The 23,973-nt window shown below is 37.8% G+C and overlaps 1 protein-coding gene across 6 annotated transcripts in view; it reads left to right on the top strand.

Moving 5' to 3' along the window:
* Positions 1–23,973, top strand: part of CDK14 (cyclin dependent kinase 14) — a 338,936-nt gene that overhangs the window by 98,409 nt on the left and 216,554 nt on the right. For all 6 annotated transcript variants that reach the window (XM_051612199.1, XM_051612197.1, XM_051612200.1 and 3 more), the window contains one exon: positions 6,043–6,122. In XM_051612199.1, coding sequence (XP_051468159.1) covers positions 6,043–6,122 — 80 coding nt within the window. The remainder of the gene's footprint in view (positions 1–6,042; positions 6,123–23,973) is intronic.

Raw genomic sequence — 23,973 nt, forward strand, 5'->3', positions numbered from 1 at the left:
CTCTACTTTTTTTCTTTTTTTTTTGATGTGCAGTCTATTTCAAGTGTCATAGGCTTTAGATGGCTTGAAGAACGTGCCATGATTTTGTCTGTTGTGCTGTTGCTTTTTAGTCATTCTCCTGTCTTTACTCCATACCCATGTGAGGTGTTGGATTCACATGCTACCTGGCATGTTTCATGTTCAACAGTCCAGTTCACAGGTAATATTTTCTTCATTTTCTTCAACCTATTTAGACGGAATAATTCAAAGTTGCTGTGCTTTGTGAAGCCACAGTGACCTAAACTTCCTGTACATTTTATTTCATGCAAATTGTGTGAAGTTGGCTGAGAAAGGAATATATATTCATAGATTATGGAAAAAACACTTTACGTTTACCTACTAGAGCTTCCCAATTTTTTTTTTCTTCTTTCCCCCACCCCTCATTTTTTAAACTGATGTGTCTAACTGATTTTTGTAGGCAGCTTTTTACTACATATTTTAAAGTCATGACATCATATTGTACATAGAAGCTCTTAAAAAATCTCTAGCATTGTAAATCTTGAATAAAAACAATACTTTCAAGTTGAATTAGATGCAAAACTAATGATAATTTGATGTTAAACTAAAATGCGAAATGGTGGAAAAAATATTAAAGTAATTTAAGTCCTAAAATAAGTTACTAAGGTGATCTAGGTGATCCTGCTCTGGCAGGGGGGTTGGACTAGATGATCTTTTGAGGTCCCTTCCAACCCCTTAGATTCTGTGATTCTAAGTAGAAAATGAATAGTTGACTACGTTGCTCATTTACTGAGTGAATTTCTCAGTGTTGAAAAGAAGTATTGGGAGATTTTTCCTCTGTAGTTGTATATATAAAGAGAACATTACACTATACATGCTGTGTTTCAATCCACAAAGGAGTTTACAGAAGTCACTTAGCCTTATAATCTCTTGTGGCAGGGGACAGACCTGAGGAAAGAAAATCTATTATATTTCTTGACTGGGACTGCACAGGAAAATGTGCAAGAAATCCTAGAATAGAATATAGTTAGGTTGGATCCAAGTGCTAAAAGTTATTGGATAGTAATTTATTGGCACTGACACATGTATGCATACTTGAATGATAGAGCAAATGCTGGAGTAATCTGCTTACTAAATGCCGTTATGCACTGATGTATTTTCCAGTTAGCTGTGGAAAGGCATCTCTCAGAATCCCTATGACTGTTGCTCTGTGTGCAGAGTTGTAAGAGGCCACTTCACTTATAAGTGATGCCAATATGTTCATCTTCAAATTCTCTTGATGTGAAAATCGATTCCTTATATGAACATCAGTGGGGCCCAAAGAGATGTGAAGTGTATGGAGGAGGATTGGTGCTGTCCATCCCCCTCCCTCTGCCAGTCCCACAGCGTTTGCTTTCAGCAGGTGTGGGTCAAGTGCAGTCCCTATGCTTAGGTGAGCAGCTGATTAGTTTGAACTGAATGATGAAGGCTGGGAGTTGTAGGAATGAGGGACCTGGAGGTAAATGCTCTGATGCTGTTCACCTGCTCCTGTTCAAGTGGGGACTGCCACTTGAAGCAGTGATGCCTTAAGTCCTGTGAAAAACAGGATCCCTGAGTTCCAGTGACAACACTGATTAATAATTTAAAGTGTTCAGCTCTCTTGGAATGCTGTGATCTTCTGTTTTTCAGCCCTAATAAACATCAGCTTTATGAAGTATCTTTAATCTACTGGCTTATTCTAAAACAAGGTAACTTCTGTTTAGGATGGAGGTGGTGGGAGTCAAAAGGAGAAATTGAGGAGCCACGTTAGTCTCTTTACTATTTGCACCACAAGGCTTTGGTGGGACTGTAAAAGTTTTTCGTAAACTACAAACATTAGGTCCTTTTCAGCAAGAGAAATATAATATAAGCCATGTTTACATTTAACTGTCTTTCATGCTAATGATTAAAAGAAGCATTTCCCTCAGTGTGGAATTAGTTACTTGTTAGTAAGATAATCAGAGGTGACTAAACCTACAGTGAATTTGCCTTTGGTCAGGTTTCTTCAAAGGAAGATTCTGGCAGAGCCTGGTTTCATTAGGTCACCATGGTCTGCTTGGGCTATTAGACATCTGTTTGATACATTAATATCACTACAGAGTAGATCTAAGTAGATATTCTCCAGGTTTGATCATCAAACATTGAGGTTTTAGTGTAAATTAATATTTAACAATTTTCGTCATAAATATTAGTTTATTGAAATGTGTTTCACAAATAAGAACAACATCCCAATACCATCTACTGTTTTTTCTTTGAATGAATGTTAGCAAGCTTAGCACTTCCTCAGGTTAGGAACTCAGCTTCAACTCTGGCCAGTGGTAAAACTATTAAATAAATAAATTGAAACCAGAGTGGCTGATTTTATGTTAACTGACTCTTTAATATATATTTAGAACACTTAGTGCATCTAAATATAACCGAAGAATTTGAGAAAATAGTATTGTACTATTTTGTTCTCTGTGTGGCATCATCAGCATTATCCCCAGTGAAGTCAATTAAGTTATCAGTTACTTTATATTCACCAGTATTATATATTCTTAATGATGCAGTAAAGCATTAAATAATTTCTAATCTTCCCTACTTTCTTATAAATGGTCATTTTTATAAATGTTTCTTTATTTTGGTAATGCTGATATGTGCTGTTTTAGAAAAGCCTGAATGACACATTATATCAGCATTTTTTGTAATATCTGGATATTTTTTTATAATTTACAGACTTTTACTATATGTCCCATAAAACAATTTTTTGACACAGTTTTCTTTTGCCTACATTGCATGAAAATCAGAAATCAGAAGAGATAATGGAACATTAAAATTCTGAATTTCTGTGAATTGGAAAACTGTCGCATCAGCTGCTGGTCATCTGCCTAGAGTGAAGTAGCTTTGTGTGGTAGTCTGAGAGGCTTCAGGATTTCTGTCCTTTCTCTGAAGATTTTTTGGATGAGAGGGAGACAAAGCAAGTTAGTTTAAGAAGGAGGATGCCTTCTATGTTAAAAAATAGGAATTTTATAATCAGTGTTGTCCTTAATAGAAACTAACAAAGCAGATGACAGGGTGGACGTGATATGATAAGTGAAATCCTTGACAGTTAATTGTATTGTTTTGAGAAGTTGTGAAATTGTTTAATTTGGACAGTGAGCAAGAGAGGCGGTTGAATGAATCCTAAATGTTAAAAAGGGCAGCAACATTGCCTTTTCATTGTCTAAATGGCTGTCTGCCTGTCAGTTTTTCTACTTGTATTTGAAAATAATGAAAATACTGAGCTTTGAAAGTCATGGAAGACAAATGTGAAGTAATATCTGGGAGGAATTCTGCTAACCTTATCTGATCACTACTGAAGGTTTCAAAGACAAGTTCTGATAGGTTGCAGAGGTAATTTTCTTTAGGTCTGTTTTTCAATGCTGTTTCCGAGGAAATTGCTCATTATTTTGGCACGTCATCACAAGATTCAAGGCATAATTTCATGGTATATCTGGCTTGATCACATGGCTCGCTGCTTCTCAAGAGGTGGTCCCACTTCTTCTCATGTATTTTTTTTGGTTTTTGCTTTCAAAATGTGAAAAATACCTTTATACATTTTTGAAGTATTATTTAGTTCTTTTGGAAAGGGCAGTCTTCTCCTGTTTTAGCTCTCTAAGCACTCTCTCTCACTGTAGGGTGTAGGAGGAATGAAAGCAAATAAAAGGCAGTGGCAATAGTGTGTGGCAGGGATTGATCTGGTAGCCCATAGCTCATCTCTGTAGCATGATTTAACTGCATCCTGAGATTGCAAGAGTGGGAGAATAGTTAAAAGATGTGAATATATGCACCTATCTCTTTTAATTGATGATACTTCATCATTTCTCACATCTCCAGATTTATATTTTCCTCTTTATAGAAAATGAGCTGAAAAAAAAAGGTTTTAATGACTGGGGAGTAAATGAGAATAAGGAGGCTGTTTTATTCTGAAAGTTATAGATTGATATATTGGTGATAAATAATTCTAAAGGGAAGAATGAAATCCCAGAGGAGCACTACTTGAGATTAGTTCAGTCATTTTGATAGTATTAAGATTTGCCATGATTTCTACTGAGATTATGACAAGTACCAATGACAATGTGTCAGTGATATCTAAACAGCACAGCTCTCCTGCTCTGTTTAACTGTAATTCTTCAAAAGTGGTTCTATACTATTGCAGTTTGTATTATTTATTACTCTTAATGAGTCAATGGAATGGAGGATTTTGGATTAAGCACAACATAATCTACAGAATGCTGTGTGCTGTTTGCTTGAGTCTCTGGCAAGAGATCTTTTTTCTGTCAGATTCGGCATTGACTTCTTTGAATACAGCATCTGGCTTGTTCTTTATCTGAAAAATGGATCTTTCTTTTCTTATTTAAATTCCTCCTTCACTGGTATTTCTTCTATTGTAAAAAAATAAAGTTATCCAAAAGTCTTTATTTATATGTATGTGATAGGTAGGGTGATGTATTGATGGAGGAATAGAAAACTACACAACTATATGAACTGCATGTCTTGTCATCAGTCTTTCTACTGCTTTTATTCTGGTTGATTCTCCTATCTGTGCATGACACTTGGCAAGGCTTATCTTCTTATGATGCCAGAAGTCCTGTTTAAATCTAAACAAAAGTATATGTAAGGAGAGTATGTATAAGGAGAAATCCAGATAATCCAGTAGGGTTAAGCTAATAATTACCTTTCAACAGTGACTACTGGCTTAAGGTTTGAACTAGTGCCAGTCTGAAGTATTATGAGTAGTTGGAAGGTGATGAGTAAACCATCTTTAGATAACCAAGCTTTCTTAAGTTGCTCAGAGTCATTATATAATCCTTGCATAGGGCTAATGAGGTTCTGGCAATTGTAAAAGAAGAATAATCAGAAGAAACAAGACGGTAGCTGTCCTGTCACTGACATCATGTAACTACAAAAATTAAAAGCCTGAGGGCGAAGATTAATTCAGATCCAGTAGGTGTCTATATCATCTTGCTTAGAAAATGAAGACATTTTCTTGGGCCCAGTACAACTGGGAATAGCCTCCATGACTACAGGAGTGTGAAAGCCCTGATGCTGTCTTGATCATTGTGGCTGTAAATGCTAATTTTGCTTTTAAAGAAAGAAATTGCAATAATAACAACAAAAATATTTTTTACAACTGTGTTATGCTTTTTTGGTCATCTGTCCTCACCATTGTTTGTCATACCTGGGGAGTCTGTTAAAGTTTCAGAGTATGAGTTTGTTCTTGAGGAGAGTAATCAATACCTGTTTTTATGTTTCATTCCATTGTTGTGAGATTTAATTTGGATAAACTGAGCCATCTGGATTTCTTATGAGGCCTTATGTGTGGTGAAATTTTGAATGCTAGAAGTGGAACCAGCCAAATAGATTTGAAACTACAGTGACCTGTTGTGAAATTCCATCCCTTCGAGCACAAAAGTTTTGAATCTTATAAATGAAAGTCATTGTAATCCAACAATAGCCTGAGCCATGAAGTCAAGAATGTACCTTAGGAATAGTCCTACCCTAATGGGAAATGGCTAGAATGATCTAAAAGGTATTTCCCATCTCAAGCTTCCATAATTTTTGAGGGTGATAATTATAGGTGTGATGCAGAGGAAGAGAGGCAATCAGTATAAATATGGTTATACTGCAAGTGGCGTGATTGATAAAAATTGTATGCCTTTTTCTTGGAACAGTTGGATCAAATATAGGACAGATACTCTGAAACCATATTTTACAATATGATACTTCTTAACAAAGCTTCAGTTTAGTACTCTGATAGAGAAGAAATAGACTGACTCACAGAAAACTGAGATAATTTCTTGGATTGCATCTGAGTGTGAAAATATAAAGTTGACATTATGGAAGCTATGAAGTGTTTCTTACAGTGCTATAAATGAATTGCTGGCATTGACAAAAAAGAAATTGAATAAGTACATGATGGGAAACAAGTTCTATTTTGAGCAATACTGTTTCTGTACTTTAATTTTGTTTTCTATTTCTTTTTCTCCTTCCCTCTTTACCTTTCAGGGTAAATGGAAAGCTGGTGGCATTGAAGGTGATTAGATTACAAGAAGAGGAAGGCACCCCATTTACTGCCATCAGGGAAGGTATGCACTCACATTTAGTGATTATACATGGGGTTTTTTTGTAATTACATTGCACTTCTTATTTCTGTGCTGTGCTATAGTGAACAGATTGAGATTTCAAATTATATGATTATGTTCTCTGTAGGAAGAAACTTTGGTGCTTCAATAACAAAGCTTCTGGTGTAGGAGTTCTTGTAAAAGAAAGCAGCTCTGCCTCTGCTCTGGTTTCTGGTAGCTTTACTATACAAATGACTACTTATGAGTTTTAAGGTGGGTGTGAGAAGTCACTCTGGAAGATGAGGGAACTGTGTAAGTTATGCTTCTTGCCTGCAGGCAGCACTTAAGATGAAGGTTAATGAAATTTTGCATATACCCACAGAAAGAAGTGAAGAAAAAAGTGTTTGTTTATGAAGACAATCAGAAGATCAGGGAGCAAAAATGCAGACATCTTAGAAAATGTGTGCGGTTTGAGACTAGGTTTTGTTTGTTTTTCCTTCCCTGTGGACTCCAACTTGCGTGGCTTGGGAATGACTTATCTAGCGTGCTTGGAGATGCTAGTCATGCTTTCTGCTCTGCTCCTTTATCCTTCCTTGTCAGCCCTTGTGTTCCCTAGTGATGGCTGGTTTATCTGAGCTTGCCTGTGTTGAGCTCCTTTGCAGAAATTGCTGGATGTGCCTTCTCTCTGTGTGGGTCTCCCCTGCCAGAAGGTGCTGAAAATGAGCCTTGTTAGAGAAATACAAATACAATTAAACAATTTACCATTGCAGCACTGATTGAGACTTAGCTTGTTGGTAGTGAGCTAGAGAGATGAGACTGTTGCAGCTTTTGGTTACCTTTTAAAACTGCTGACTATCTTGACATAACTCCTGAGGTGGGATTAGCCGGGGAGGTACCAGAACACCAGCCCTCACAGGGTCAAAAGCATAGTCCTTTATAAGAGGTGTACAGCTTTGTGGCGTTTGCAGCCACAGTCCCAGCAGCTGGAGCTTCCTTGTCCCTCACTCCTGCTGAAGTGCCTGCAGCCATCCATATGCCGTATGTCTGTCTGTACAGTGAGCCTATCTGGGGGTAGACTGGGCAAAAAAAATCCATATCGTGTGTGATTGACTTCCTGAAGTTTGAAACCTTTAAAGTACTGTGATTTTTGATCCCAGGGTTGTTCGTTTTAAGGGGACACTTTCACATAGGAGGGAAGACTGTGGGTGGACAATTTATGAAGGTTTTGCAGCAGTCTTCTTTGTTGCTTTGTTTGAGTAATAATTGTTGAATGATCTGACACATTTATTCATAATGCTATATATTTTATCTGTGAGCGGTCTGTCCCCACAGCTGTGCCGTGATAACGAGGTGTGCAGAGGGTTATGAGCATGCGTTTCAATATTTGTAATGCTGAGTTCAAGGCACAACAGCCTGTTTCAAATATGTTTATTGTTCTCTGGGTTTTTAGTTGACATGGTACTAACTTAAAAAGAAAACAGGAGATAAGGCTTTTTGCACCTTTTAGTGACACTTAAAAGGTTTATTAATGTGGGCTTGGTCTAGATCAAAGTTTGTAGTATTATAACTCTCAAATACAATATGATGTGTTTTCCTTCATAAATAGTTCGTCATTTGAGCTCAGCATAAATAAATATTTGTTAGGACCAAGAACAGATATTTCTTCACAATGTAATCAGAAAGGTTTTCCTTTTAGCCATGACTACCTCGCTGTGGTTGAAGCCAGTTAAAATTCTGGTTCTTGAATATTAGCAGAATAAAGCCCTTGTCTAGTAAAGCTATTTAAGTTATTAATTCATATATATTTTCTTAAGTATGCAGTGTCACACTGGCTTTGATGGGACTATATGCATCTGTTGTATTTCTAAGTATTCATCTAGGATGGGACTAGATCAAAAGAGTATTAGGCTAAGGAGAGGGGTTTTTCTCAACTTCAGTAGACTCTTGGTTAGGTGGAGTCAAACTCAGGTTATAGTTTTTTTGTTTGTGTGGGGTTTTTTTTGTAAATGTAAACCTGTCTCCTGGGTACTGGAATTTCATTCAGATCTGTAGGAGCTATTAGTAGAAATATTGTCTTATATGTTTTATGCCTGTAGAAGTCAGACATACATGATGTATAAAAAGGGAAGGGGAAAACCTGTATCTAGTCAGACTTCGGCTTTTCTGTTTGTTTGTTTGTTGTTTTTTTTTCTGGTTGTTTTTTTTTAGAAACAAATAGTAGCACCAGAAAGGTAAGGAAGGCTGTATTAGAAGTGTTAACTTTCAGAAGGTAGTCTCAGTGATGTTGTGTCAGACTCCTATTATTTGACAGTAACACTGCAGCTGTGAACTTCACTAGCAGGACCTGAAGAAGCTGTTGCTTTCCTCTTAGCAGCATGTAATTCATCTTGGACACACTGGGTTCTGTATTGCAGCCGTGGCTGATCTTAGATACATGTGTTAGGGAGGGGAGGGAAGGTTGTATAACTCTTGAAGTTATCTGATAAGTCTGAGACAGAAAAACAGTAAGAATTGGATGCTGTGTTGAAGCAGATTTTTCTTGATCTCTGCTGGCTGACTGACTCTATAGTTTAGACTGGGACAATTAGAGCAAGGCAAATACCACTGAAGATGAGATCAACTTCTAATTTCAGTTATCTGGGGAGTAGTGTTGCCTAATAAAAAAAAATCATGTACAGTATCATGAGCCAGAGGTCTGTTGGAGGGTATTTCTTTACAAAGTCTATCATAATGGAGAAACCAGACAGGTTTTGACTTTGACTTCTTCCCTATTTTCTAATTTTCTATCAATGGAAGGCAATTTCGGGCAGAAGTCTTATTTATTTGTAAATTAAAAATACTGTAAGTAAATTGTTTAACATATCTCATGGCTCTCCTTGGGTAAAGCAGTGAGAGAAAATAGCATTCCTCTGCTGTGCTCCTAATGGGGTTGCTGTGTGATGTTAATTAGGGAGAACTTACAGGCTGAAATTTTAATCAGTGGTCATGCTGAGAGAATTTTGTAGCTGCCTGTGTACAGGGAAGCATATTGTTAACATTGTGACAGCAGCAGAATGAAGCTCAGAGAAAAACAGCTACAAAGACTAAGGTATTCCAGTGCCTGAAGGGGGCCTACAGGAAAGCTGGGGAGGGACGTTTTACAAGGGCATATAGTGGAAGCACAAGATATAGTGGATCAGAACTGGAAGAGGGGAGATTTAGGCTGGACATTAGGAGGAAATTCTTTAGTGTGAGGGTGGTGAGACACTGGAACAGGTTGTCCAGGGAAGTTGTGGAAGCCCCATCCCTGGAAGTGTTCAAGGCCAGGCTGGATGGAGCCCTGGGCAACCTGGTCGAGTGGGGTGTGTCCTGGGCCATGCAGAGGGGTTGGAACTAAATAGTCTTTAAGGTGCCTTCCAACTCAAACCACTATGATTCTATGAAGTAGGAAAATACAGGATATAAATATGAAATATGTGACTGCAGAAGTGTGTGACTTGGCTGTAACAAAAAGTGGAAAGAGAAGATTTAAAAACATCCCCCAGTAAAGCTGCATAAGAAAAATCATAGTTAATGTTTTAGTTGAAACTTTTAATTAAGCTTATAAGGAAATTCTCCTTTTATAGCACATGTGGGTTTGTGTCTTCTACCATTTATCAAAGTTACATATATTTGAATGAAAGTAGGTGAATTTGGCTTATTCTTCACTGCTGCTCAGCTCTCTCTTGAATTTCTAGAACAAAATTTAGAAGTGGCTTATGCTAAATGTTATTTCAACCTGATCTGAGTCAGTTGTACCAACTTATTGATGCTTTCATGTGGTGGCATACAGTTTACAGGTTCTTTCACTCTGAATTCAACTCACTTAGTCTGGATGCATATACCTGAGTGAGGTAAACCTGTGTGATTTTCTGATCACATATGAGTGGGGTAAGCCACCATATTACAGTTGTACTCTAAATGTGCCTGCAACTGTGATATCTGAGACAATATAGAGTCTGAAAGTCATTTGCACACTTCTTTTACCATTTAAACTGAATTCAGTAGAATGCAGATTGGCAAATCGTTTTTGGTGTTAGTGTAGTTGTGGTTTATTCTTTTGCTGTTACTCTCATTATCAGCTGTTCAGAGATGTTTCAGCATCAGACTCAAAGTGTTATTAAATCCACTGCAGCCGGTGGAAAAGTTCGCTGACCTGATCTTTCATTCCCCTTATTTCCTGTATTATGTTCATCTAGGCTGAATACTGAACTGGGCAGTAGATTCTGCAGACAAGCATCCCTTTGTTTTATTGCTACCTTCTTCTGAGGTTAACTTGCTTACTGTGTTCCTTTCTTGGGCAGTAAAATTATTTCTTCCCCATCTTAGTTGTGAAAACTGTTTTGCATTAGGTTTTCATTTTCCATCCTCGGAAATATCTCCTCTCCTTTGCTCTACTTATTTTGATTTACTGTTAGTAATAAAACTCTAGTGTTCTAGGATTTGGTTATGTTTCATTTCCTGTAAGCCTATATGATATTTCAAAGCATCATACAAACCAGGCATGTTTTCTAGGTATTTTTGTACTTTGACATGATTAGAATCATAGGATTGTTTAGGTTGGAAAAGAACCTATAAGTTCATCAAGCCCAGTGAGTTAAGTGTAGTAAGTGTGGTAAGCTAAAACACTGCCAAGTCCACCATTTGTCCCTAAGCACCACATCTACATGCCTTTTAAGTACTTCCAGGGATGGTGACTCAACCACTTCCCTGGGCAACCTGTTCCAGTGCCTGACAATCCTTTCAGTGAATAAATTTTTTCTAATATGCAATCTAAACCTCCCCTGGCACAATTTAGGGCCATTTCCTCTTGTTCTGTTCCTTGTTACTTGGGAGAAGAGACCAACAGCCACCTCGCTACAACCTCCTTTCAAGGAGTTGTAGAGAGCCATAAGATCTCTCCTCAGTCTCCTTTTCAAGCTGCGCCAGGGGAGGTTTAGAGTAGACCTTAGGAAGAACTTTTTTACTGAAGAGGTGTCAGACATTGGAACATGCTGCCCAGGGAGGTGGTCGAGTCACCATCCCTGAATGTGTTTAAAAGTCATCTAGATGTGACTCTTGGGAATATGGCTTAGTGCTGGACTTGGTAGAGTAGGGTTAATGGTTAGACTTGATGATTTTAAGGTTTTTCCAACCTAAGTGATTCTATGATTCTGTGATTCTCCAGACTAAACAACCCCAGTTCCCACAGCTGCTCCTCATAAGACTTGTGCTCTAGACCCTTCACCCGCTTCACCCTTCTTTGGACATGCTCCAGCACCTAAATGTCCTTCTTGTAGTGAGAGGCCCAAAACTGAACACAGTATTTGAGGTGCAGCCTCACCATTGTTGGGTTCAGGGGGACAATTGCTTCCCTGGTCCTGCTGGTCACACTGTTTCTGATTAGACAACTCTTTGTGCTACTTTTCGTATTTACATCTTGTGGTTAATATGTATTTGTACCTATTTGTGTTTCACATTTAGAAAATATTCAGGTCATATACTGTCTTTGACAGTTGCCCAGATAATAAAATTTTCCATCTACTCCAATATTGAACACTGTTACCTTAATGCTGCATATGGATAGCAATGTGAAAAAAGAGCACATAAATGCCTTGGAAACAGCCAGCTGTCTTGCACTGTAAAATGACAAAGAGCACAGTTTTTGCTTAGTGAATTTCTTTAAATTAATTTTTTAAAGAGCTGTTCAGCGTATGCACTGAATAAGTTTGTTTTGTGACTAGTGGGAGAAAACTTAATGCATTTGAGTTCCAATGTAGACTAGGGAGGAGAGATGCTGAATTCTTGGCTGCAAAACATCTTCAAAAATGTTCAGAGTTTCAGGCCTCTTCTATCCTTGTCTGTGTGTGGAGTGAAGAAAAGAAGCAAAAAAAAAAACCACATTAAAAGTTCTGTAAGAAAGAAAGACTCTGCCTTTATGCCCCAGACTGGACAGACTTTCTGAGGTTGTGAGGTTTTCTAGGGCCTCCCTTTCTGAAGCTGTCAGGCTGGAGGGGCTGAATCCTCGCAGAACTTTTATCTGTGGAAAATTGGAATAACTGCTAAGAAAAAAGTACATGGAAGATCAGCAGCTTGCCAAGAAAAAGCTCTTACTGAAATGAATGTGTAATTCATTGCTTGGTGTTTCTAATGGGTGCAAATACAACTTTCTAGTAACAATACTGCAAATGATATAAAGCCACTATGCTTCTGTGTTATCCAAGAGAAACAGCACAGTCCATACCCATACTGTCTAAGGAAGGGCTAGAGAAAATTGTATTTTTACCCAGGAGATACAGCTCTTGTTACTTCATATTGAATTATTACTTGAGTTATTACACTCACTTCCCAGCTCAGTGATCTTTGACTGATGTATATCATAATGATCTTTTCAACTTTAAGTCAACGAATGATCTCATGGCACTAGTTAGATGACTCACGGTGGTAAGCCTCCTATTCGTTATGTTAGAGTAGATCTGGAAGGTTGTATGCTGTAGGTCAAGGGCACAGTTTTTTGAAGAGTCATTGTTGGTTGATCTACTGCTAGAAGGTAAACATGAAAACTGCAATGGAAATTATGTCTTCATCTGCCAGTAGAGAGTCAGTTTTATTATTTTAAGTTCAATCATCCTCTTACAAAAAAAAAGCCCATTCTTCCTTTTTTGCAGGATTTTTAATTTATTTTTTTAATTTTTATTTTTAATTAAGGAAGTTTGACAACTGCTTTCTTCTGAGTGACAGGAGTTTGGAGGACTTTCACATTTCCTTCATGAAGTCCAGTCAAGAAATTTAAATTTCTGTAACTGAAATGCCTGAAAGCTTCATATGTGTCTGACTCAACAAGCCGTGGGGAACTTCAAGAGATTAAGATTATGGAGATGTAACTACTCGGAGCGTATATGTCACAGGAGTTACTACAGGGGTTTTGTGTCTTTATGTTTTTAGAGTCTGAGGATAAGTCCACTATCCCCAAAAGCCACATGACTTTGGAACATTTAAGTAAAAAAAGAAAAGGACAGTAGCTTGGCTGTAGCTTGGTGAACTTTTTCCTGCAGAGTTGGCAGAGCTGGTGCCTACTGCAGGCTAAATAGCTACAATTCAATTAAGTGTAAAGTCTCTGCAAAGCCAATACAGCTTATAGTCATAACAGCTTTGTTCTTCAGTGTTGTTAAAAATAAAAAACACAAGCCAAGTACTTATGGAATACTTCGTAGCTGGATATTTAAGGTCAAGACACATTCAAAAGTAAAGAAACTCCAACAATTGTAATTTCTCTGTCTGGTGTCTTTCTGTTATGGGCACAGAATCATAGAAGAGTTCGGGTTGGAAGGAACATTTAAAGTCATCTCCTCCAAGCCCCGTGCAGTCAACACAGACATCTTCAACTAGAACAGGTTGCTTAAAGCCTTGAATTTTTCCAGGGATGGGGCTTCTACCACCTGTCTGGGCAACCTGTGCCGATGCTTCACCACTCTCATTGTAAAAAAAATTTCTTCCTTAAATCTAGTCTGAGTCTATGTCATCAGGACCATGGCCACACCAACGGCTATTAATTCTCCTTACAAGCCATATTTGGGACATCCCCCCCACATCAGGGTGACCAGGAGCTTGAGCTTATTTCCAGTTCCTGGACTAGGGGGTGGAAGGTGTACAGGAATGGCTGGGGTGATTAAGGTCCATTGGGGCATTCATGACCTCGAAATGTGTCGTACAGAGAATGCAAACCTAAGCAGGGATATTTAGGAGAGATGCAGTCTCTTTGCAGACCTGACTTTACAGGCTGGCCGCTAGAATCATAGAATCATTTAGGTTGGAGAAGATCCTTAAGATCAAGTTCAACTCTTTGTCTAACACTACCAAGTGTTAGAAGGTTGTCTGGAAATGAAGGTGTCCCTTGAGCTTGCAGAACCACCTGATTTTTGCACTCAAGTATAATGAACAGTAATTTTCCAAATGCTGTGTAAATCCTCAGTCATAGCTTGGGCAATTCTTTATACTTAACAACTTTCAGAACCCAGCTTTTACATGCCTACTCAGTTTCATTGTCCCTCTTGAAAACAAACTATGTAGAGACACAAGAGTCTGGTCCTGGCACGCGCTCCCTCTTGTACTGTGGGCAGTGCCAGCTCTTACAGAGGAGACTTTGAAAAAGTCCATGACCTACTAAGGCTTGTCCCAGGCCTCTCATAGATAAAGATTCCCTCAGACTTGAGGTTTAGTAAAACCTTTAAATCCATTAATATTTAGTGATGAAGTACCTGGGTATTTTTACCAGGTAAAAGTCCACTCTTTGAATCTTGTTACATTCCTGTGTTAGTGCTCTCCACTATCGTAATGTGTGGAAAAGCATTTCCTTTTTTTCAAGTTTTAATTTTCCTATCTTTTATTTATGCTGGTTGCAGCACCAATGTGTCTTTGCCATGGATCAAGGTGCTAGTGGTGTGGAAATATACACCTACAGGCCAAAATATGGTCCTGCCCAAGGGAGCTCACTCATTACTCCAGCTGTCTCCTTCAGCTTTCTGACCCATTTTGAAGACAACCATTAGCGTCAATAAATATTTTTGGCTACCTGAGGCATTATCACCCACTGAAATAAAAAGTCAGAGAGACAGAGGATTTTGCAGTTGACTCAAGGTGAATAAGATGATTCTGTACTGCCCAGTACATACAGTCTGTATGATCCATGCCCTCCAGGAGCTCAGTGAATTTCAGGAGCATTTTGTAAAGACCCCCAGAGTTCACAGGGGATGAGATTGGGTTAAATGAAATGCAAAATTTGCCAGTATGGGGAGCAAACATCCAAGCAAAGCAACTCCTTCCAGGCCAGGTTTATTGACATTAAAACCACAGAACTTACGCTTTACACAAACTTTATGTTTCCTCAAGGTAAGAGGGGAATACAAAATTTCCAAATTAAGACAGGTTGGACTTACAAACCACTGAACTTTTGGAAAAGGATAATCCTGGTACCTTTCTTATATAATGAAGTCAACTTTTAAAATTTCCAAGACTTTTGGATGTTACTTATTATTAAATATGCTGTCATGTTGTAGAGAAGTGTATATTAATTCTTATGGAACATTAATAATAATAACAACAATTTCTGGAGGTTTTATGACTGAAAATTTTTTTGATGGCTTGGATTTTGGAGCATATTTCATTTGTTCTTTCTCCTGCATATGCATTTATATGTATTTGCATATGTCTGAGAGAAGCACGTTAGATCCTTGATATGGAGCTTTTGTCTTTATTCTGCATTCCCTCCTGCTGTTCTCCCAGCCCTGGCTGCTAATTTTTTTTACTGACAGTATTCATTTGCCTTGGTCTGAAAGCAGTTGGACTGACTGGTTGAAACTGAAAGAGGTGAACTGAATGTCTGGTCATCTCATGGGAGAGCTGATAGTTTTTGACTCTCAGATGTAGTGCAAGTGGTTACTGTGATGTTATGGTATCTTGCTTTTCACTATGTCCAAATCGAGCTGTGCTCTGGCCTTGCTTCTTTTTGGTGGACCAAGTGAAGGCTTCTGTCCATGTCAGGTGCTCAGAAATGGTAGAGACTGATAAAGTCTATCCCATTTGTTTCTTTGTTCGTTGCTATTTGTAGGCTGAGCATAGTCTCTTAGCCTTTCCTTTACTTTCCCCGCTTCCCACTTTTTTTTTTTTTTATCCTCTGACAAATTAGTGGTTCTCACAATTATAAAACCTCTGGAGAGCTGGGATTATATAAAAGCAACATAATTGACAGTGTTTCCCTCTGAGAATTCTGATACAAATTTTTAAGTCAATAATGATCCCATCATGAGGGAAAAGTGTAATGTTCTCTGAAAAGTACAAATGAAAATTTCATATTATCCAGCTTCATAGAGCTAAATCTGTTCCACAGAATATTCTGTCCCTTCTGTCCTCCTCCCATTCCCATTCCAGTATTTTATCTGTAGCCTGTTGAGACGCAACATGGCTGTATCAATGGCTGTATCAACTGAATCTTCAGTACATTTGATGTGCAAGCTGTGACCTTCTTCTGGTATAACAGTGAAAATGTCTATGTGCTACCTCTGGATCCACAGCAATGCCTTTGTTTTCAGTGCCTTTGTCTCAATCCACAGCACAATCGCTCCATTTTGTTTTCCTTTGAAAAAAACTCAACTGATTTATTGCAAATTTGTAACTTCTTTATAAGCAGGTCCTAAAATTAAGCACCATTATACCTCTCCAGGCACAAGATACTATTCTGTCTTAATATCTTTATAAATCACTCTGATGAAAGGAAGAAAGATTCTTATTTGAAAAAGCCTTCAGAAGAGGCTTGCTGGTTGAGAAGAGAGGCAGCCTTGAAGAGGGTGAGGTCACTGCAGTATTTTGCTCTGCTGTCATTTATTCCCATCATTTGTGGTTTTAGTTCTTCCTTAAATATGTAATCTATTCAGGAAAAGAAAAGATCCCAGTATGGTGAAATGGCATGTTTAGATTACTGTACTTTGCTTAAGATTTTAAGTATGAATATTTCACAATACTTGGGAAGTACTTTCAGTAGCCTGCATCTTCATACTGGCATGAAATATGACAACAGCCAGTGTAGTCGATAAGAAGGATGTGCTAATACCTTCCTCACAGGAGGAAAAACTGTTGGCAAATACATCTTATATTGAAATTATATATGTGAGGGGAAAAAAATACATTCTTTCTTTTCCTCTTTTTTTTGTTGTTTCCTTTTTCGTCACAGGCTGCTTTTGTCTTTGGTCTAGCTGCTGCTGGATGCTGTAGGCACAGTTGTCAGTGTCATGGAATCATAGAACCATTCAGGTTGGAAAAGAGCCTTGGGATTACTGAGTCCAACCTTATGTCAGGCCATTCCTTCAGGATACACCGCTGCTCCTTTTCTTCTCGTATTTTTCCACAGGCAGAAGATTGTGTTGCAAACATTTTTGTTCAATGTTTCGGTTTTTACTGAAAGAGATGGGGAGATTTATTATTCAGCAATTATATGGAACTGAAATACATGGTTCATAATGGGACCTCATCTTGCAGCATGAGTGGAGTTACTGCTTTCAGGTATTATAATCAATATGAAGACAGCAGCATTTCAAAATTAAAAATTGACCTTTATTGTCTTCTTCAAAGCAATGAAAATGAATAACCACATTATTTACTTATGGATGTTCATCCAAAGTAAGCAGTATGAAAATAAGCTGATAATATATCACCTGTTTATGCTGAGATGAAGGGAAACTAGATGGTTCAGGGACTGGTAATAGGTTATCATGACCTTCCACCTCTGACCCATATATTAAAATACAAGCCATGACAGTGGAGTCTTAAAGTCATCACTATGGGATATATATATAGGACATATATGGGATATACTGTAGAATCTAGAACTGTGTATTTTTTAATTTTTAAGATCTGGGCTACTTGTCACAAAATGCCACAGCTTCTCAGCTGGCAGCAGATTTAGCTGGAGCTAAGTAAAAAGTGAACAAAGAAAATGAATGGAGGAAACTTTATAAACAATATATTAGCTGTGCTAAACTTGGTGATTTGCATCTATTCTGATCTGATGTAGTTTGTTGGTCCTTCTTGCTTTTTGAAGCTTGGTTCAGAGTTCTCTTAATGCAGAAGTGGTGCTGACCAGTTTTCTTTGACTATTACTTTAAGATGTCAGGGAGGGGTTAATGTGAATAAGGATGCTGTGGATTTTGTCTTAAGAAGATGATCAAAGCTTGCACTGTCAATGAGAGCTAGTTTTAAGCATTTAATGTTTTGCTCTGGATCTCTTGTGGAAGATTCCTAACACCCTTTTTCTGTCTATGGATAACTTAAGCTGAGAGTTGGTTATGTGAAGCCCATCTTAGTTCTACAGCTCAGGTAATTACATAACAAATAATATCCTCAGGTTTTATTTACTCTTAATTACCGCTGATTTTCCCTGCGCAGAAGCGATCAAGAAAGTCAAGAAGGTGGTAGGAATCTTTGTGGACCACTATGCTAGCTTCACAGACAGGGTGATAGTAGTGCCATTGTGGCTGGCTTCCATCTGAAAACATCTTCCTTCCCTCTTATCTCCTGAAACTTAGAAGTTACTGTGACAGGTTAAATGCAACTCAGTGGAAAATAAAATCAAAACTGTGCTTGCAAAGTACAAAAAAAAAAAAAAAGAAAAGCTGTTAAGTCATTATATTTTGAAGTTCTGGTTTGAAAGCAGTCAGGATTGACCTGCTTTTTTGTGGTGCAAATATTTCTAAAATTTTATAAGGAAGAAAGTGTAATCTACTTTACTTTGTACATATTTCACCCACAAATGGCAGGGTAACACACACACATTCCCTTCCTTTCTCCTTATTTCTTTGAAATTCAGGGCACACACCTGCTCTTTTTTTTGTGCTGGGAGGTCTTGAAAAACGTGTTGAATACTAACAAAACCATTTTCATACAAACATTTACTGGATTGTGTGAGGGTTTTATTAAGAAAATAAGAAGCCACAACCCCAAAATCTTTAGCAGATTAAACTCTGGAGAAGATAAAAATTTGCTTTTGTTGTTTCAAAACCAGTAGGAAGCTGCCAGTTCCTGAAGGGGCCTCTACTGCAAAGCAGAGCCCAGCAGGTTGTAGGCCCATTGACAAAAAGCTGTAAAGAACTTTCACACTTTTCTGGGTTACTATATCTCAATGTATTTATGGTCTTAAAAGATATTTTTCTATTTGCAATTACATGTTTCTCAGAAAGTCTTGGTTATAAAGCGGACATGTTTGGAATACTGGCTTTGCATCAAGATTTCCAACAGAATTAACATTTGAATCACTTGAGGCCCTATTCACATGATAGAGGAATATTTGCATAATCAAAAATGCTTTATTTTGCATGCCAGTGGAGCAGCAAAGGATTGTAGCTGTGTCTGAGAAACAAAATTCAAGTGATAGGTATTGATGTGTGTCTGTATGCTGCTTTCTCTCAGCCTTGCTTGTACAAATAAGCACAAATCTTTATAAAGGCTAAAGAAGAGATTTGGGAGCAATGTATAGTCTCCATTCAAAGCCTGATTAAACAGACTTTGTTTAAGTTATCAATGTAAGGATTAGATGGACTTCCCACTCTGCCAAATGTGTGTGAAGGTTGGGGGCTCTTTAGGGCTGGATTGTTACAAGAGGATGGATGTCTTTCTAAAAATATGCTCAGTAATAATTTATGAGCTTCAAAATTGCTTCTTATATTGAGGAGGTCAAACTAAATAACCTATTAGAGTATCTATCTGATGATAATGGGTTCAAGACTTTCTTAGCACCTTTCTGTCAGATTTCTACCAGTAGTCCAAGTAGCTTATGAATTGCATTAATAACCTTCCATCTCTCTGTCAGCTCATGCATTCACGTTTTTCATCCTTTTTGATGGCTGTGGACAAGAGGATAGGCTGTCATATTCAAATAATTTGATTCTTTGCATGTGAATAACTTCTTATCAGAGTTCAAGAGCATGAAGTAACTTTTAACCTCTCTCAGGCAGTAGGAAACCTTTGGTCCTTCAAAAAAACCGTAGGTGTCAGAGGATTTTATTCCCTTCCATTTTTCTAGAATGAACTGCTTGTGTTACTGTTAAATCAAGTTCTTTAGTGAAATTTAGATGATGGAAGTTTTATTTTCACGAATAAATTTGGGTTATAATTATTGCAATTTCAGGTTATTTGACCTTAAAATGCATATGATGTGATCCAGCCTTTTAGTTGCTCATGTATGTCAACCAACTGAATAAAAAAATAATCAAATAATGATATGAAAAATTTGAATAAATATTGTGACATTTTCAAGTCTTAATTGACTTCTTTTTAGATGGATTGCTTTTTAATTTTTTCTTTTAGTAGAAGACTTGGAGCTTTCATTATCTGTGCTACTTAGTTCTAATTAAATACCATTATTTAAAAATCACTAATTAAAAGCTTGAGGTTTAAATACAAGAAAAAGAAAATGAGGTTTAAATTAAATGAAGAACATCTTGGATAATAGATATGCTTCTGAAAAGATATTATATGTTTTTGAGGCTTCAGTATCACAGTATGACCTGTGGAATAGAAGTATTTCTCAGATGCATCTAGGTCTGGAAATTAGAGATTGCATTAATCTTGTTTCTTAGGATTTTAGGTTTAAAAATACTTGTGTCTGAATGTACTATTAAGATGAGTGTGTCCTTTTTTGTACATTGCTTTAAAGCTGTCAGCAAGAAGGTGGATTTTACTCTCTTTCATACATCCAAGTTATTTGAAGAGTTTGCTGTTTTTATGGTTGACTGAAGTGCATAAATTCAAGGTAGTTCAGTTTCTCATTCATTTATTGTAATTACAGAGGCCATTAAGCTTGTAAAATTATTGACAGAATTATAAATCTACATCTTTGAGAATAACATAAACAAGTTTACAAAGTTCCTCAAGTGAAATGAAAGCCAAACTGTACAAAAGGACTAGGTTTTAATAACAGCAATAGTTAAAGCGCAATAAACCACTGGAAGAACACCTGCAGGTAATTACACAGCCTTCAAGGCTGTGACACCACCCTGGTTCCTATGATTTGTAGTGCTCGTTGTGTAGTGATGGTTAAAGATACTTCTAAGATATCAAATACTACTACTACTACCAAATCAAATACTACTTCAAATAAGTAGTTCTTAAGATGTTGTATGTAGCTTATCTTGGTCACACAGAACTTTGGGAGAGGAATGTGTTTTTAGTGCCTCACACAGGTTTGTTTATCTGTGGAAATCTTGTCTGTTTGTTTCAGATGTTATCAGATTGTCATATGCAAGCATCCTAACCAGCTGGGGGAGAGGCATTTTGATGGGCCTGTTGAAGTCTGTGATCTGTCATCACTGGGTTGCTGAGCCCTAATTAGAAATAAATTAGTAGTATTCCTGTGCCTGTTTCATGGACTGATCTTTTCTTTTTCTGTTTGGGAACATTTCTGTTCTGCTTTCATAGGTCTGATGCTGTTGGCAATAATGAACTGAGGTGGGAATTCAGGGAGGATGTTTAGCCTTGTGAGTGTTAGCACTTTGGCTGCTACTATTTTGATATGCATATCTGAACTGGAATGTGCTCCTAGACTTTCAGATGTGATCAGTTCTTGATTTTTAGCCAAAGCTTTCTGGCATGTGTTGAACAGGGATTTAGTATCCCTCATTAAGTTCCTTTAGAGGTGCAGTTTGCTGGTGTGAAGTGTCTGATGTAGTGTACACACTAATCATGCTGATGGAGGAAAGACGTTCTATAACATTGATACGTACTTGCTTCTGTCCTAATTCCTGTGACATTTTTCAGGTCGGACTATGTTCCTTGGCAGAAAAATTCAGCCCACAAAATTTGGTGGCTTTGTTGAAGTCCTTCTTTGATTTACTTGGGATAAGGTGATGATTGATGAGCAGCAAATACTAGTAAAGAGTTCCAAAGACATCATAATGTTTGAGCTGTGTTTTCCTGTCTGTGAAGATGTTCTCACTTTAGATGTAGAGTCTAAAAATGTGTTTGACCTTTTGCAGTATCTTAAAATACTGTTGCATATGAACCTGATTCAAGAGTTGCTTGGAAAAGTCTTTTTTAGAGCAACGTGTATTCCAAAGACTTTTGGAGGTTTGGAAACTGCGTTAAAGCTATGGTGATTTGTTATACTTCCAAAACTTGGTCTTATGGGCATCCTGTTGTTGCTTACACTGTAAACATTCAACTGCTGTACAGTTGCACGTCACTGAGGAGTCTCATGTATGTTTTGTGTTGAGCAGATTTTTTTTTTATTTATTCAGTTGGTGAGATGATGCAGTCTCATATTTGACCATGCAATACTGGTACATACATTAAGAGATTATATCTGGTAGCTCTGTGATATTCAGGTCCTGTTTTGGCAGTATACTGATACGTTGAGTGGTACAGTCCAATCTGTGCTTGATCAAATCAAATTAACAGCTAAAGTTTGATTCCCTCCTCACTTCATTTTGTTAATACAAAGGAGCTCATCAGTTAGGTACTGCTACACTTACTGATTCAGCGACACAACTTATTAGTATTTTATTTGCTGTAGTCTTTCTAATTGAAAATGGAAGTTACAGAAAAATACAGTGGTCTTTGCATGTTGTAGTTCTCCTTGTAGATCCTGCTGCTCACTAAGGTGCCCTGTTTGTTTTCTGTTTCATTTCTACTCAGAGACAAACCCTTAATGCCCTAATATGTTTGGCTAGCAAGTCACTTTTGTGTTCAGCTGTAATAATAAACAAGACATATTTAAAGAGACCCACTAAAGAACTGTCTTTGTCTCAGGGGTCACATACTCTATGGATTGAAGAACTTAGGTTTAAGCTCTGAGGTTTTCGTTTGTTGGCTTGTCCTGAGTTTGTGAATGGTATTCAAGTCCCTTCGTGAAACTGGCTTTTCACATGGCAGATTCCACTGCAAAACTGTCAACCTCCTCATGTTTTATTTTCCTGTAGTGTTTGTGGTTTGTTAGTTTGTTGTTTTGTTTGTTTATTTTGTTTCTTTGTTGTGTTTTTTTTCCTTTTTGGGGGAGGGGGGCAGGGGGCACAGTTATATTGACAGAGTTAAAAACTGCATGCATTCTCCATGTGTTTTTGTTGCCTTTTTCCTCCTGTTTTGCCTCTAGCCTCCTCTCTTCCCTATCTGTTGTGCTCTGCAGCCTGGAAGAAGACTGCCCCACTTAGCCATTTATCAGTGTCCATGCCTGGCTGGTGGTAGAGAGGAGTACTAGGAGAGCATTGTTGTCAGAAGCTGTTGATTAAGAATAGATGTTGGTGTGAGGATCTCAGGAAGCGGATTACCACTACAGTGGTGGATCTGCAAGAATGTGAATTACAGAGGCCATTCAATGTTGCATAAGGTGTAAAAAGCAGCAACAGGAAGATGGGAAGGTTTGGTGACTTTGACTGGCCTCAGTTGGGAACCTGTTGGATGAAGATGGAGAGTCTACGTGGACAGGGCTAGTATTTCTGATCCATTTGTCATCGGTGGGGTTGAAGAGAGAGGGGAGCAGAAGTGGATCAAGGGATTTGGAGATGTGTTCAGCCAAGAACAGTTTTGGGATTGTGATTTTGTGGAAACTGTCAGAAGAGTTTTGTTACTGACACTGTCCTGTCTATAACTGATGCTGGATTCCAGACTTCTTGGCTCAGACTGCTTCTACTTCTGCCAAATATCTGAATGTTTAAGGAGAATGGATTCTCTGGGAGATTTTAATTTATGAAGTGCAGTTTTAAAGTACAGTACTCTACTGACTAGACATAAACTTTGACAAATTGGACACATTTTCACAGAAATAAGAAAAGGCATGCCCTTGACCTGAAGGGTAAGTTCTGAAGGCCGCCTTTCAACTCAGGAGATCTGAGAACTGTTTGAGGAAAAGGTCACCAACATTAAAGAGCATATTTTTTCTCTCTTGGAAAAGGCTGACCTGTTTTGACTGGAACAAATACTGTTGGACACAAACTGTAGAAGATGAGGACGTGTGGCAAGGCAATAGTGTCATCGTACAGGAACTGGTACTTTAAGAAATTAGTTGTACCAATTTTGCTGCTGTCATTGTTAATTAGTATGATTGTATAAAAAAAGAATTTTATCTGGAAAAGCAAACAGTAAATTGTTGTAATTACAATTGATGCATGACACAGCAGAATGGAAGAACTGAGTGTATTTTCAAGGGGGCTGGGAAGTGATGTTTTATATTGGTATGTAGTAGATAGACAAGCTGTTGGCTGTTGAGTTGGCCTTTTGGAAAAAAAAAATTAAAAAAATCTTGCCACCTGTGGTGTTATTGGGTTGTGCTGGCAGATCCCTTTAATGTATTTTCTCACATTTCTTGGGTGTATTTTAATTCTATTCTTACTCAGAATGG

Source organism: Apus apus, chromosome 2 (assembly GCF_020740795.1).
Source record: "Apus apus isolate bApuApu2 chromosome 2, bApuApu2.pri.cur, whole genome shotgun sequence".
Lineage (NCBI taxonomy): Eukaryota > Metazoa > Chordata > Aves > Apodiformes > Apodidae > Apus > Apus apus.